The sequence below is a fragment of the Podarcis erhardii genome, assembly GCF_964252035.2.
Source record: "Podarcis erhardii genome assembly, chromosome: 17".
NCBI classification, from domain to species: Eukaryota; Metazoa; Chordata; class Lepidosauria; order Squamata; family Lacertidae; genus Podarcis; species Podarcis erhardii.
This window is the reverse complement of record NC_138515.1, coordinates 13,097,643-13,112,265: the sequence shown is the minus strand read 5'-3', so window position 1 is coordinate 13,112,265 and position 14,623 is coordinate 13,097,643. Positions and strand designations below refer to the sequence as shown.

General features: G+C 39.0%; 1 protein-coding gene across 3 annotated transcripts in view; it reads left to right on the top strand.

The window, feature by feature from the left end:
* Window positions 1-14,623, top strand: part of CNTLN (centlein) — a 166,914-nt gene that overhangs the window by 64,210 nt on the left and 88,081 nt on the right. For all 3 annotated transcript variants that reach the window (XR_014152056.1, XM_081844812.1, XM_081844811.1), the window contains 3 exons: window positions 3,636-3,761; window positions 5,174-5,295; window positions 10,246-10,371. Coding sequence is in view for 2 of the 3 variants with exons in the window: in XM_081844812.1 (XP_081700938.1) it covers window positions 3,636-3,761; window positions 5,174-5,295; window positions 10,246-10,371 (374 nt within the window). In the remaining variant the exon portion in view is untranslated. The remainder of the gene's footprint in view (window positions 1-3,635; window positions 3,762-5,173; window positions 5,296-10,245; window positions 10,372-14,623) is intronic.

Here is a 14,623-nt window from a genome sequence, read left to right as displayed (position 1 = left end):
ACTCGGATAATACCAGTTTTAATAACTGTCGATGCTACTTATAATTCTGGAAGCTTGATCGAAGAGTGTTTTTATTATCTGCCAAAGACTTGTTAAAATAACTGTTGGGAGTAGGAAGTTTTACCTTATTAAACACTGAATAAAGGATTGTTAATTTAATGAAATTATTTAAAGGTTCAATTCTTTGTAGGATTCTTAAGATGAATATTTATTACTTGATACTGTTTGTGAGGATGCCCATTCTTTTCAGACAGATGAACTTAAGAAATTGAGTTTGAGATTTAAAAGTTTGCAATTAATATAAATGCTGAGTTAGGAGTTCTGTACAACTGGTGTTGTTTTATCTTTAGAATTAATTATTGAATCTGAACTCAGTTATTTTCCATTTATTTTACCTATTAGAATTTGTATTTCTCTCTGCTCTTAGATGTTCAGGGCTTGTTACATCATGTCATTTAAAAATAAAAACAAAATGTATTACATCAAAATAATCCCACCTATACCTGTATAACACTAATTTCAAGAGACCCGCCAAAATATGTCTTTTCATTGGTTCTGATTATTCTTAATTGTGAAGCAGCTCCACAGAACACTAGTCTTCACACTTCTTGCATGGATAGTATTGTTAATAAAGTAGTTTTGTGTAGTCATATTAATCACAATCATGAGGAAGGAAGATATGTTTCAGATACAGGGCTTCAATGATTATAGCAGTCTATAGGTCAGAACAGAACAACTATCTTGAATTATACCTGGAAGCTTGCAAGAAGAGCCCTGGTAGATTAGACCAGGCCTATCTTGTCGAGCATCATGTTTTCCAGAGTAACCAACCACATGCCTATGGGAAGACCACAAGTGGGATACAAGCTCAAGAGCCCTTCTGTCGTGCTGGTGACATTGGACATAGCATACAGCCATCATGACTACTAATAACTGATAGCCTTACCCACCATGAATTTTTTTACTCCCATATTAATGCCATAGAAGTTGATGGCCAATACAACAACATCCTGTGGTATTTTGAAACTAGGAAATTTGTAAAGATACAAATATGTGGTCAAACAGGGACTCCTTCATCATTCTGACCCCCGTGAAAGAAGTGGTGCCTTCTACTATCCCAAATTTTTCTAATTTGGAACCATTAGACACAATTAAGGTGGTTCTATGTCTGAAATACTGTAGAAGGAGGTTCAGTTTAAAAACTGTGGGCGAAGTGAATCAGGCACCATTTCGACGGTGTTTTTTATTTTTAAAGGTAGAACATACAGCTGCAATGGATGTCCTCTTGTCACCCCGTCCCACAAATGCTGTGGACACAGAGTAATTCTGAAACAATTTTGGAGGAAAATGTTCCCCTGCACTAAGACTCACCTTTTTTTTGCAATGACTGCCCTATCCCGCCAGAATGCCCAGGATCTGGGGTAAGCTGCCATTTCTGCTTGGGATGCTCAGGGACAACACTGTATCTGAGGCATTCTGGGTAGGAAATAGGTAGCATCGAGGGAGGGGGCAGGAGGCAAGTGCCCCCCAAATAAGGAGCTCGCCCTCACTTGCCACCTCCTGTTACTAGACTCCTGCCATTAACATATACTGATACTTTTAGTTCAGAGATTTTAACATGTGAACTTCCTCACCCAGAAATATACATTGCCTTTTCTGTTCCCACCCCCACCCCCACCCCCCTGGAATCTTTTTGGTGTTGCCGCTGGAGATAGCATCTGCCACAAGAGGCACCTGACAAGAGGACCTCTGCCATTGCTGCTGCTGCTGCCTGAAAAAAAAATGCAAATGGGGCAACAAATTTGGGGGCCATTCTTTGTCTCACACTGTATTAATGTTTGAAGTGGCCCAGTAGCTGTGGTATAACAGAATCTACTTAGTTATGCCACTCTAGCGACCCTTATAAACTATACAGTAGTTCTATTAGCAACCTTTTCCCCACTTCTGACCTGCTCCCGGAAAGCCTCTAGCATGGAACATTTGCACCTCATCGGGGGTTGCACCGACATCAACTCGTTTTGTTGCGTCAACCTTTCTATTCTATTGAAGACTTCATAAATGTTCTTCAGAATTCTCTCCATTCCTGTGCTCTTTGGCCTGTGCAATGTGTTTTATAATCTGTTCGGCACCATCAATGTACATGGCACTTTACAGATCTTATTATAATAGCCTTTACAATGCTACAAGCATAAAAGTGTTCTTAAAGATTTATATAGCGTAGCAATGCATTAGCAGCAAGAAACGCACTCTGCCAGAATAGTCAACCTGATGTCATCTGTTACCTTAAGTACAATTCTACGTAATTCCTACTGAAATGTGGATTGATTCACTAGAGTCAGAGAAAGGGTGGTGAGTTGGTGGTACAGTTCTGCAACATCCACCTTGAACACTTGGCAAGAGGGCATCAACCTTAGACTGCAGTTATGTTCCTGGAAGTGGCAAGGAAGATGCAAATGTTTGGAAGATGTAGAGTAGGCATTAGAGTTCAGCCCTGTTCACCAGGTGTCATGAGTGCCCCCTTCAGAGGGACCAGGGATGCTGAGAAAACATGAACAGTGGTCATAGAATATCAGGTTAGGGACAGCAAGAGAAGTGCTTCTGCCATCCTAAGCCTTCAGTACAGGCAGATAAAGAAATCAATGTAACTTTTATTGTTTTGATCTGTGGGCCAGTTCACACTCAACAGTTCTCGTGGAGTGTTGGAGACAATACTACGGTTGTGGCCGGGCAGTACTCATGTCCACAAGCCACTTGCCTTCACAACAGCAGAACACTATTTCTTTTCTTTTGTGTCATTAAAAAACTGATGAATTTTGAAGGCACTGCAATTGCTGCTTGTTTTACAAAATAAAAGAATTGGAGAAGCTAAAGGAGCATTATATATCTTAGGCTGCTAAACTATTAAGTGCACCATAATGGTATTAAGATACTGCCCAGCCTTTTAACCAAAATTATCTAGGAATTCAGTGAAGTTGATCTGAATCTTTCATGCCTTTTACATAAAGGCATATGACATGGTACGAGCAAGAAGGTTGCCCAGTTTAAGTGCTATTTTCACACATCCTTTCTCCAGATTGCCGTAGAAAGCTGCACATAATATAAACACACACTCTTGTCTCTAGTTAGGCATATTATAGTTAATGACCATATGGTCATTATGGTATAAGATCTACTGTCTGTTGTATTTATATTCCTCAAGCATATTGTTCCTTCAACTTCACAGTGTGTTAAACTATTTCAAAGGGGAAAAAATCCTTTCCCTCTTGTTTCTGGTTGTCCTATCAAGTGTAACCTTGGACCCTTATAGAGCAATTAGATCAGCCTCTATCCCCTCCTTTGTAATGAGGTTTCTTGCATTTCTGAGTCTATAACCCTTTAGTCTTCCCTAATGGGACATCATTATTCTGAAAGAAACAATGTAAATGTAAATGAATATTCTCATTAACGAGTCACAGAGAAACCTTTAGTGGTAGCGCTGTGGTAATTCTGCTTGTTATTTCTCTGGTATTCCATGCAGGATTTTTTTTCTTTATAATTCATTATTAGTATTCAAAATTACTTGTTCTTTAATTTTGCATGTCTTTCATAATCCGGTGTTCCAACCAGTTCAACCATGTCCTTGTTTTATTCTCGAGGAACCACCTGTGAAACGTTCAAGGTCTCTGTCCCCAAAGAGCATTTTGAAAGAGTCAGAGGAATTAAGAAGGCTTAAAATAGCTGAAAGAAAGATTGAAAACTTAGAAAAGACACTGCAGCTAAAGGTGAAAATTATTATTATTATTATTAGAATTAGCTTTCAGTTGGCATAGACAGAGGCAAACAGAAATCACAATGTCATTTTATAAAACCCAGCATACATAGCAATGCATACTGGAAATTGAAATAAACAAGATGTGTTTTTCATGGGCTTAAAGTTTTACCATTTTCACAGTCAGTCCTGTGCAACAAAAAAATTGGAAAAAAATGCAGCTACTTAAATAGAATTTGAATTAAGGATTGTGGGGCTGGATCCCTGCAAATCTATCTGTCCACCCTAGAGAGTTATATCCTCATGTCTGAAATTGCCATAAGAAGAGTCTCCTGGATCAGGCCAGTGGCCCATCTGTTCCAGCATCCTGTTCTCACAGTGGCCAACCAGATGCTTGTGGGAGACCATCAAGCAGGCTTTTGGTTTCTAGCAACTGGTATTCAGAAGCTTTGCTGCCTCCAACTGTGGAGGACAGAGCCTAATCACTGAGGCTAGTAGTCTTTGATAGACCTCTCCCTCCATGCATTTGTCTAATCTTTTAAAACCATCCAAGTTGGTGGCCATCATTACTTCCTTTGGGGGTTCCATAGTTAAACTATGCACTGGGTAAAAGCACAGCTTCAGGTTTTGGCTACTCTCATCGACACAAAACCATGGAGTCAAGTGCTAAGAATCAATTCTTTTTTGCAACGCACAGTTGATCTGTATTGGCTGTGTTACTACTAGTAGGAACGAACATGACTTGTTAGTCCCAGGAATACTGTACTCTGCATAGGACAACTTGAATTTTTCTGATGTCTTCTTTATCTCAAAGAGGCCACAGGTGCTTCGAGGATACAGTGAGGTGGTAATGAGTTGCTTCTTGTCAACCAGTTTCTGTAGTAATTAAACTATTGTGTTGGGTCACAACTATTTTGAATATTTGTAAGAAAGTTTGTGAAATAAATCCATTTCTAAGAATCTGTATTCCCAATTATTGTTTACAAAAACAAAAGAAACAAAACTATTCACTGGCTATGTTCTTTTATGTCTTCTAAATCTTCCAACGTCCAGCTTCACTGGATGTCCACGAGTTCTGGTATTTTGAGAGAGGGGGAAAAACTTTATCCATTTTCTCATGTCATGCCAAGTTTATAATTGTATAAACTTCTGTCATCTCACCCCTTACTCGCCTTTTCTCTAAACTGAAAGTCCCAGACATTGCAACCTTTCTTTGTAGGGGAGTCTCTCCATCCCTTTGACCATTCGGTTGCCCATTTCTTTTTCCAACTCTAAATGCCCTGGGTGTTTCTGTCACTGTGTATGAACATTGTGTTGTCAGTTGATCGTAAGTAATAATAAAAAACTTAGCTGTGGCAGACTGCCATTTTAAGTGCTTGCATTTTACTCAGTTGTATCTTATCACGTCACCTTGGTATTATGCAGATCCAAGAAAACGATGAGCTGAGGCAAACCCATGAAAAGCGCAAAAAGAGGCTGCAGATGTTACAGACCAACTACAGAGCAGTAAAAAAGCAATTAAAACAATGGGAGGAAGGCTATAGCAAGTAAGTTACACAGCTCATTAAAAACCATTATATGTATTAAATCTGAGTGTAACTTTTGCTGCTTAGGTGTTCTAGAAAAGAAGGAGATTAAAGCAGGGAAAAGATAATTTCCTGATACTGTTGGTCTTTATTGCACAGGCTCATATGAGTAAATGTTACTGTATAAACACGTGGCATAAACTGGAATGCCATTTAAGTTTAGATCCCATTATAAGTTTCACGAATGAACAGAGCCACCAATTACTTCTGTTGTGAATGGTCACTGTCCTTTCCTTGTACCTGTGTTTGGTGGGCATTTAGTTCCATTGTTTATATATAGCATTTTTTCTCTATTCGTGAAGAAAGGAGGAAGAAGGCTGTGCATATGCTTGGGGAGAGGGCATGAGCAAAGGCTCAGACGAGTAATGCCAAACCACCCCTTTGTTTTTGCTGCAATGAACTTAACAGAGTATGACTACTTTCTCTAAGTTGTCAAATGGTTTGTTTCACCTCTCCTAAAATCCTTCTTAATTAATGAGTTTACAGTGGGGGATATTCAACCAACTTTATTCAGTGTAGAATATCACCCATTGTTTTAATTGTTTGTTTACATGTAGTTTTCATTGTACACTCCAAATAATTCTGCATAGTATGAAATATTATTATAAACACCTGAAACATTTATTAATATATGCAGTTATACTCCAGTTTTACTGTTAGGTCACATGGTATAATGTCTATGAGCAATGGGCAAGAACAGCTTAGATTTTAAATTATGGGCAACTTAAGCAGGTCCATAGCTTGGTGACCAGGAGTGCCTATTTCTATGTTCTCCATTCTCTATAACTTTCAGATTAATTATTGCAGCATGCTGAACATGGGGCTACAATTGAAGACAACAGTTCTGAAACAAAGCAACCAGATAACTGGTTGGGGATCCATCTCTAATTTGAATAACCCCCGTTTTAAAACAGCTGCACTGATTTCCGGTTCGTTTCTGGGCCCAATTCAAGGTGCTCATGTTAGTAGATATTTGCCATAAATGACTTGGGCCCCAAATATCTGAAAGTCAGCCTCCTTCCTTACAGACCCTCTTGAGTGTTGTGGTCAGTGGAGGGGGTTCTCTTGGTAGCTCCACAATTAATTTGCACAGATTGCATTGTTAATTCAACACCAGAATGTGTTGCTAATTAATCATTTATGCTTTTAAGTTATAGGGAAGAAGGTGATCAATTCATAAACCCGGATTAAGCAATGGTAGTGAAAATAACAGTAAAACTAATTGAGATTCTGCTACTTCTTTGAATGGGTTTTTAGGAATAACTCTGAATCAAGGCCATGTATTGATTTCTTCAGGGGCCTTTGCTGGTTTTTCAATTCCCCGTAGATAGCTGTTGTGTGCCTGGGTTTATTAAAAGAAATGAAATGACCACCTTTTCTTCTTCCATTATTTCCCTCCCCCTGCCCTAACCAAATGGGAGCCTCCATGGGGGCTCTAGGTATGTTGAACTGGTACAAAAAAACCACACACAACGATCTTTTATTTTCTGTTTTAAGATGTGGAGCACTCTGAGACACTTGGGTTCACTTACCAAATTAAATAAAAGTACTTTTTGTTGAGCTATTTAGCCCAGAATCACAACCACATAGGGATGGTGTTCAGTGAACACAGCAAATTAGCATGGATGTTCCTCTCCCTGGAAAAGTCCCAGTCTTCAATAGGAGGAGTTTTGATATGTTGGTTGAATATGCCTCTTCCACTGGGATAATGAATAAATTTAATGTTATAAACTTGTCATCTGTGCACAGGGCTTGTAGTATCACTGAGCATGGAACTTTCTGGACAATTAAAAAACCCCTCAAATATTTATTTTAGGACTACAGTTATGCTAGCCCTGATCCAATATCAGGATACCCTTGGATCTGCAGGTATAGGGTGGTATACAAATTAAATAAATAATACTAATAATACATATTATTATCATGCCTGGTTTCCCACATGCTGCAGGGAATAGCAATTATATTATCTTAAATCAGGAGGCATATGCTCTGAGCAGTACATTACTGGGAAGGCTTTGGATGGCTAAACTGTGAAAAGAAATTATTTTTGAAATAACATGGTATAGGGACATAGGAAGTGGTCGTATACCAAAGCCAACCATTGGCCCTTGTAGCTCAGTGCTGGCTTCAGCGGATAGCTCTGACTTTCCCATTTCAGATAGATCCTTCCCAGACATGTCCAGAGATCTGGACAGAACCTGGAACCTTTTGAATGCTAAACATGTGCCATGCCACTGAGCCACAGGTCTCCTCATTATTGTGGAGAGAGGAGGAGAGACTTTTAAGTGGTTGCATTTCTTGAATATTTAAAGGGTTTCTTGATTCCTCATGTATAAAGGGAGGCATAGCTTATAAAGAGGGTTTTTCCAGTCTTAAAAAAAAAAAAAATCTAAATCAAATATAAGCTTCTGGCAAGGGAAAGAGTTGTGTCATTTATCACAATCCTTTAGGTGTCCAAAGCAGATGCACAAACACATTCCACAAAGTAGTATTGACTGCTAGAAATAACATTTTCTGATAAAGAAAATGCTGCTATTTGAAAATGTGAGGCCATTGCAACCAACACACTTTCCTACGGAATGGTGGCTGTACGCAATTATTCTGAAGTAAATTAGTAATCAGGAATGGCTCTGGTTGCACAGAAGGTGAATCCAAAGGATGCCAAGAATCGTTCCATACACACTGGCTTTTGTTCAGGGGAGGTGTGAGGCACTTTGCATACTCATGTCAGTGTTTGGGGCAGCTCCATGCTTCCCATCCCCTTTATGTACCTGAAGCTCAGTATTGTTTTGAATGGGAAATTCTTGCAAGGAGCTCCTTGTATGCAGCAGAGCACCCACAGAACATTGGATCAAGCTGAATATTTCTATTTAAAATATAAAAGATGTTTTGTTAACTTGCAAGGTCACTTTGAGAGAAGTGATTCTAAGACATAATTAGACCAGGACTTTGTCAACCCAGATGCAAAAGGGAAGATTACAAACCGTCACATTCATACCTTACCTGAGACACAAGAAATCCAATCAGAGTTGCAGGAACAAAGGAATCTCATGTTCCTTGAATTCGCCATGTGGCTTTTACAGGGACATCAAAGGGCAGCATGTGAGTAAAGCATTGTACTACCCTAGGACTCATTCTCAGAAGTCATTCTGCTTGGCATTATCGCACACAGTAAACTGTCCTTCTGGGGTAAATGAAAATATAGGACACTGCATGCACTTTTAAAACCTATGCATTGTTCATATATAATTTTAATGGAGAACATTTGTTCTATAAATTTATTATTTTTAGAAGGCTTTTTCTTTTTCTAAAAATGAAATGATTTTAATTTACAATTTCTAATGGTTAGAAATAGGTATAATAATAGGAATAATAATCTCATAAAATTAATAATAAATCAATAATACCTTAACAGATGGTATTCAAAATTCAAATATTAGTGTATAAATATATGAATAATATAGATGACATAGATTTTTTTTTCAGGAACATGTGCAAATACATTTGTATTGGCTTATAATTTGATTCAATTGCTTTATAATTTGATTCAATTGCTTGGTTCTCTTCCTATCACTGTTAATATGACCTCTGTTTATGTCCTTTTTCTGTTACAGTTTTTGCACACTACTGCCTATCAAATGTTTCCCATACCACTTTGTTATTTCAATTTGGTTTTGCACTTATGACTCACCATAGTCAGCAAGGTTGTTTATGCAAGGCATATATTAGAGGGGTTTTCTCCTCTTGTCTGTTGATTATTTGTCTTTTTCTGTCCACACTGTGTGGGATCATGCTCAAACCTCCCCAAACACAGCAGAATGGGAATGTAAATTGAACATGTAGTAAGGTCATAAGTAGCATTCTCTTGGGAGGAAAGTGGACAATGTCATATGTCAGTTCTTGCCACAAAGCCTTTCATGTAATATTTGTGTTGTGGCATGCTTATGATTCACATCTCCAAATTCCTTACGAAGAAAGACAGTAGAATCCCGAGCTTAGTTGTAGTGTCTTGTACAACAGCAACATTCTGTTCAAATGCAATTGATTTACTCTCTCCAAACAGAAAACTGGCACTATGTGGATTTACATAATTTTATGTTAGTAACAACCCTGGGGCAGGGGTAGGTTTGTCTGAAAGGCTTGGATGTATCCAAGGCCACCCAGTGTGTCTCTTGGCTAAGCAGAGCCCTGATCTCAGTTTACCAGAATTCTGTGCTTTGACTATCAGCCAGTTGGATTGTGGAGCACAATGAGTTAAGAAAAGAGGTTTCATGTATGCCTGTGATGTCATGAATCTTTGTACAGGAAGTTGTAGACTTCATCGCCATGGTGGTTTTGGGAGTACAGAGGCCTGACAGTGGGCTTTTGTGACTAGCACCACTAATGTCGAAGCACCATTTGCGGGAACCAGCGTCTCCATATGAGGGCTGTGTATGAAAACACCATGGTTTGTGAAGTTCTGATTGTCTGAAAAGGAACTGCCAAGATCATGAAGAAGAGCTTCCTCCTTCTTGTCTTTGTGTGTTGATATATGCTTAGCTACTTCCTTCAGATCAAGTGTTTGTGCTACTTAAGGATCAGTTGACACTGGGTGCTGGGAGAATTGGTGGCTCCTCACCTTTCTCTGAGACGTGTCTGACATCTCTACCTTTCACTTTCTCCCTGCTGACTGTGCAAACGAAGGCGAACGTTGCAGTTTGACACACACCATTTCTGAACTCTAGTGCCACATCAGCAGTTTATCCTTCTGAAATTAGTTAACGGAAATTTCAGTTTCTTGACGTGAAAATTTTGGGGCTATGTTTCAGTAATGCCATTACATGTCAAGTGCTGGGACATTACACTTTTCAGAGACATTTAAAATAATTTATTTTATAGATTTTGTTGTTGTCATTGTTTGTTTAAATACAGGCCTGGAAGCGGTAAAAATGGAACAGAGCGTTCTCATCCCCGGCAGCTGTGTCAAGAAGATTCTGATGCTGTGTGGAACGAGCTGGCGTATTTCAAAAAGGAACACAAAAAGCTCTTGATTGAAAAGTGAGTTTCTTTCTTTTTAAAATACATATACATTGAGAAACGTGCTGCTAGTTTGCTAAATCTTCTTCTCGTTGGGGTTTGAAGGCTACACGAAGGAATTCCTTTCAAATACCAAAATTAAATCATCTTCCTCTCCTAGAAACAGAGAGGAATGCGCCATTCACCTCCCACCCCTCCTTTTAAATCAGTGACAACAAGTTTGCTAGCACTAACAGAAACTGTATTACATGATCTAGGGATTGTGTTAATTAATGTGGCTCTCATCTGTTGGAGGTGTCGCTCTTCATTAGCCTGTATTTTACACACTGCCGTGCTTCATTTTTGGAATGAGGTGGTGAGGGGATAACCTAGCCAGCCATCCTTGTTTGATCTCCTTGATACATACGCAATGCAGAATGCCTCAGCTCTCTTGGTTCCCTGCCCTGTCCTGCTAATCCCAGCTGAGCTCATTATGGTGTAGCCTTGCTGCTACTCTTGGAGCCAGAGCTGTCCAAGCTAATTACTGGTAGCAGCAGAGCTGCCTGTTAAGGGTCTGGAGTGGATCTGCTAACATGGTCCTTCGTAGTGACCTGCGAAAGGCATGAGGGAGTTGCTCTCTTTCTTGCCATGCACAGCCTGTCCTTTGGGTTTAGTACTGATCCCTTCACACAGCTCTTTTAGCTGTGGTAAGTGTAAAACTTGGAGAAGGAATTCTTACTTTAGAAAACATACAGTTTGCCTCTTTGATCTTATAATTCATAGACTATTACACTCACCCTGGTAAAGTAAGAGCATTTCCCTTTCATACTAGAAAAAAGGGAGTTGGTAGGGATTGCATAATTATTCTTTTAATTATGTTTTAAAATGTCTTTTGTCAAGTTGATTTTGTTGTTTAGCATTGAGTGTGCTTAAAACTCTGAAGGTTTTCCCCCCCTGTTCTTTTGAGACTTCAGCAAATTTGTCAGAAGTGTGCCTGCATTGATAGAACATCTAGAATATTATCTTGGTAGTCAAGTCAAGTCAAGTCAAGTTTTATTGCGGCAAAAGCCAGTGACTATCTTGGTAGTAAAATGCTGAAGGGCCTACCTTTAAAACTTCACTGTTGGAACTACAAAAATACTGCTGTATCCATAGTGCAAGCTATTTTTGGTTCTGTCTGTGTTGGCCACTTAAAAATATATATATGACACTATGATCGCTTGGATAATGATTTTCTGACACATTTACTGGCATCATAGGTTTTTGTATCATCACATAAAGATAGTAGCATATGGGATTCTACCATAGAACTTCTGAAAGCTGGAGATCTTCTTTACAATTTTTTTACTGCATCTTGCTGTGTTTTAGAATTCTGATTCTACTCGATTGTTCCAAGCACTAGACGCTACACTGGCCAGTTGCATTTCAGCATTATTCTGACATCTTAGGAAAACGCTATGGGAAGAAACATAGGTAGTGCTTTTTCCAGAAAGATAGTCATGTTAGTTGGTTGAAGCAAATATAACAGGGGTTTGTATCTAACAATCAAACAATTGCCTGCTCCGAACAACTTCCATGAGTGCAACCAAACTTCCCCATCCTCTCCTTCCTTAAAGTTGAACACATTTATTATGGCATAAGCTTTCACAGACGTCAGTCGACTTCATCAGATTCAGGAAGTGTTATCCTGTCTTATGAGGTTTGCATGGTTGGGAGAAGGAGAAACATAAACACTGAGATCACAAAAGAAACGAAGTGAAATAAAATGCAAAAAAGTACAGATGGTGCTAATTGCATTATCAACAGTGGCCATTTGCAAAAAATAAAATAAAATAAAAAATATTGATTACTCTGTTTTGGGAGGCCAATTAACATAGTGTAGTGTTGTAAAAACCTGTCCCAGTTCAGTCCACATTTGAGCTTCCTTGTAACCTTGGTCTTCAAGGAAAAAGCAATATTAAATGGACTGGGGTTTGTTAAGGATAGAATACTGGAAGAAATAAATAAAGCTTAAAAGACTTATACAAAGTTCTGATTATGAACTGTGCTGTGATAGATTTGCAAAAAAGGAGCTGCTCATTTTTCAAATGCTTTATCTTCAAAGTCATCGAATCTACCTCTGATTTGAAGCAAATGCTGTTCAGTGACAAGGAAGATCATAAATTGACTGGTCCTACTGGTCTTTTTCTTACGTTTCCTGTGAAGGCTTCAAGTGATAAAGCCATGTTCTTAGAACATCAGTATCACCAGCAGAAAAATTGGGTAAGATGTAAGACTGTACCAGTCTTCTCTGATGTACATATTACATCAGTAATGTTTTTAGTCAATGGCATCTGCTGATAGTTTGTATTTAAAAAGTTGCCTATGTCTGCTAGAGAGTCAGCTGAAGGGGGGGGGGGGAGAACACAATAAAGATCATTTTCTAAAATAAAGATATTGAGAGGTGACAGGCAAATGTTTTCCCCTTTGCTCTAACAACAGACGCTTACTGGTTTACATTTGCAGTTAGTACAGATGCCCAATTCATTAAGTGTAGCACTGTGTCCAAGATGTCTCAGTACCAGGCATGGTTATCTAAGTATTCTATGACTAAATGGTCAACTAATGTTCCTTAAAGGCTCCCCACCCCCACAGATTTTATATAGCTTGTCTTGTTAGTTCTTGTATGGAATGTAAAGAATTGATCAGGTACGCTGTTTGTGATAAAGCCCCCTATCGCATGCATCCTGTGATGATTCACATTCCAGGGAAAGAAACTACTATGCAGGACACACTCAGCAGACCTTTAACACAACACATGGCAAAATAGTAATTAATTAAGATAGAGCATTTGTACCCCAGTCTTCAGCTAAATCACCTCCCAAGGGGGCTTACACACAAGCAATTAAAACAAGGCAGTCTCTGCCTGCATGCTTACATTCTAAAAGGCATCACACACATACACAGACACGACAAGGAGGAAAGAGCAAAAAAAGGTACACTCAGGCACCAGTTCTTAAAGTTAAATAGTAGCTCTTAAAATGACCAAGTGGAATGGAAAACAGTTTAGGAGGTGCTGAGCTGATGGAAGGAGCTCTCCTTCTTTCATCTTATTGGTAGTGTTTGGCTGATGACCTGTTCAGATGCACGGACCTGTTTATTTGTTTCATACTGTTGTGAGCTGTTCTGGGAGCAAAAGTTTAGCAGTGGGATATAAATATGATGATCATGTGCATGAGGACAGGAGATGATTTTTAAAAAGGCATTCTAATGGGGAAGTGGTCAGGAGTTCCACTGTGTGCCTCTGAAACATTTATTCTATCGGGGGTAAAAGGATGAAATTGTCGTATTTCTTCCTTTCTCCATCTTAGCAAAAGCAATTATTGTAGCAGCCTTTCTTTGATTACTTCAAACTAAGGCTTCTTGTAGGTGAAATGTATAGCACAGTTCACTATCTGCTTTAGATGGCATAGCGGTTGAAACAGATCCATTAGCACAGGGGTACAGTAAACATCAACCTCATCTCACGAGACAAGGATCTTCCTGTGGCTCTGGATTTAAAGAATCCAATTCCACCTTTTGCCTCCAGAGAAAATCTACTGGGTGCTATTTTGTAGATGCAACGATGGTGGCAAAGATGTTTCCTTCAGTTGCTGACACTTATGCCATAGATACATATTTTAAATAACACTACGGCAGTTAGCGTAGCCACTAGCTCTTCTGAAAAAGAACTGTGAGCTGCAATAGAAGAAGAAGAAGAAGAAGAAGAAGAAGAAGAAGAAGAAGAAGAAGAAGAAGAATTGTCAATAGCTACTAGGAATTCGGTTACATTCGCAGTGTAGCCACGCACACACGATCATGGGTAAAGTATTTCATCTCCTTTTCTTCCCAGGTAGAAGGGATGGCAGTGTATTAATGTAATCTGCATCAAAAGCTTTGTCCTTGATCACTCATGGAAGAAAAGCCCTAAATTTGCTGATCCCACACTTATGACTGCTTCCACACTTCTTTGGGATTATGCTTCTACATGGAACTTGATGCTCTTATTGGGCTAATTGATTGTACCTTTCTTGGCATCCAAACCCACGTCTATTCTTCCCTAATTTGAGACATAAGTGCATGTGAACTAAAGTACATTTTATGCTGCATATCTTTACAGCCACTTTTTTTTAAAAAAGCACATCTATTCTAAGAACTATACTTTAGATGTTCTTCTCGAGATTTTTGTATAAATCCTCGTGTCTACAACAATTTTAAATGAACTGTACAGTGTACACCGTCTTCAGACCAGTTGCACCACTATCGTCGGCATCTG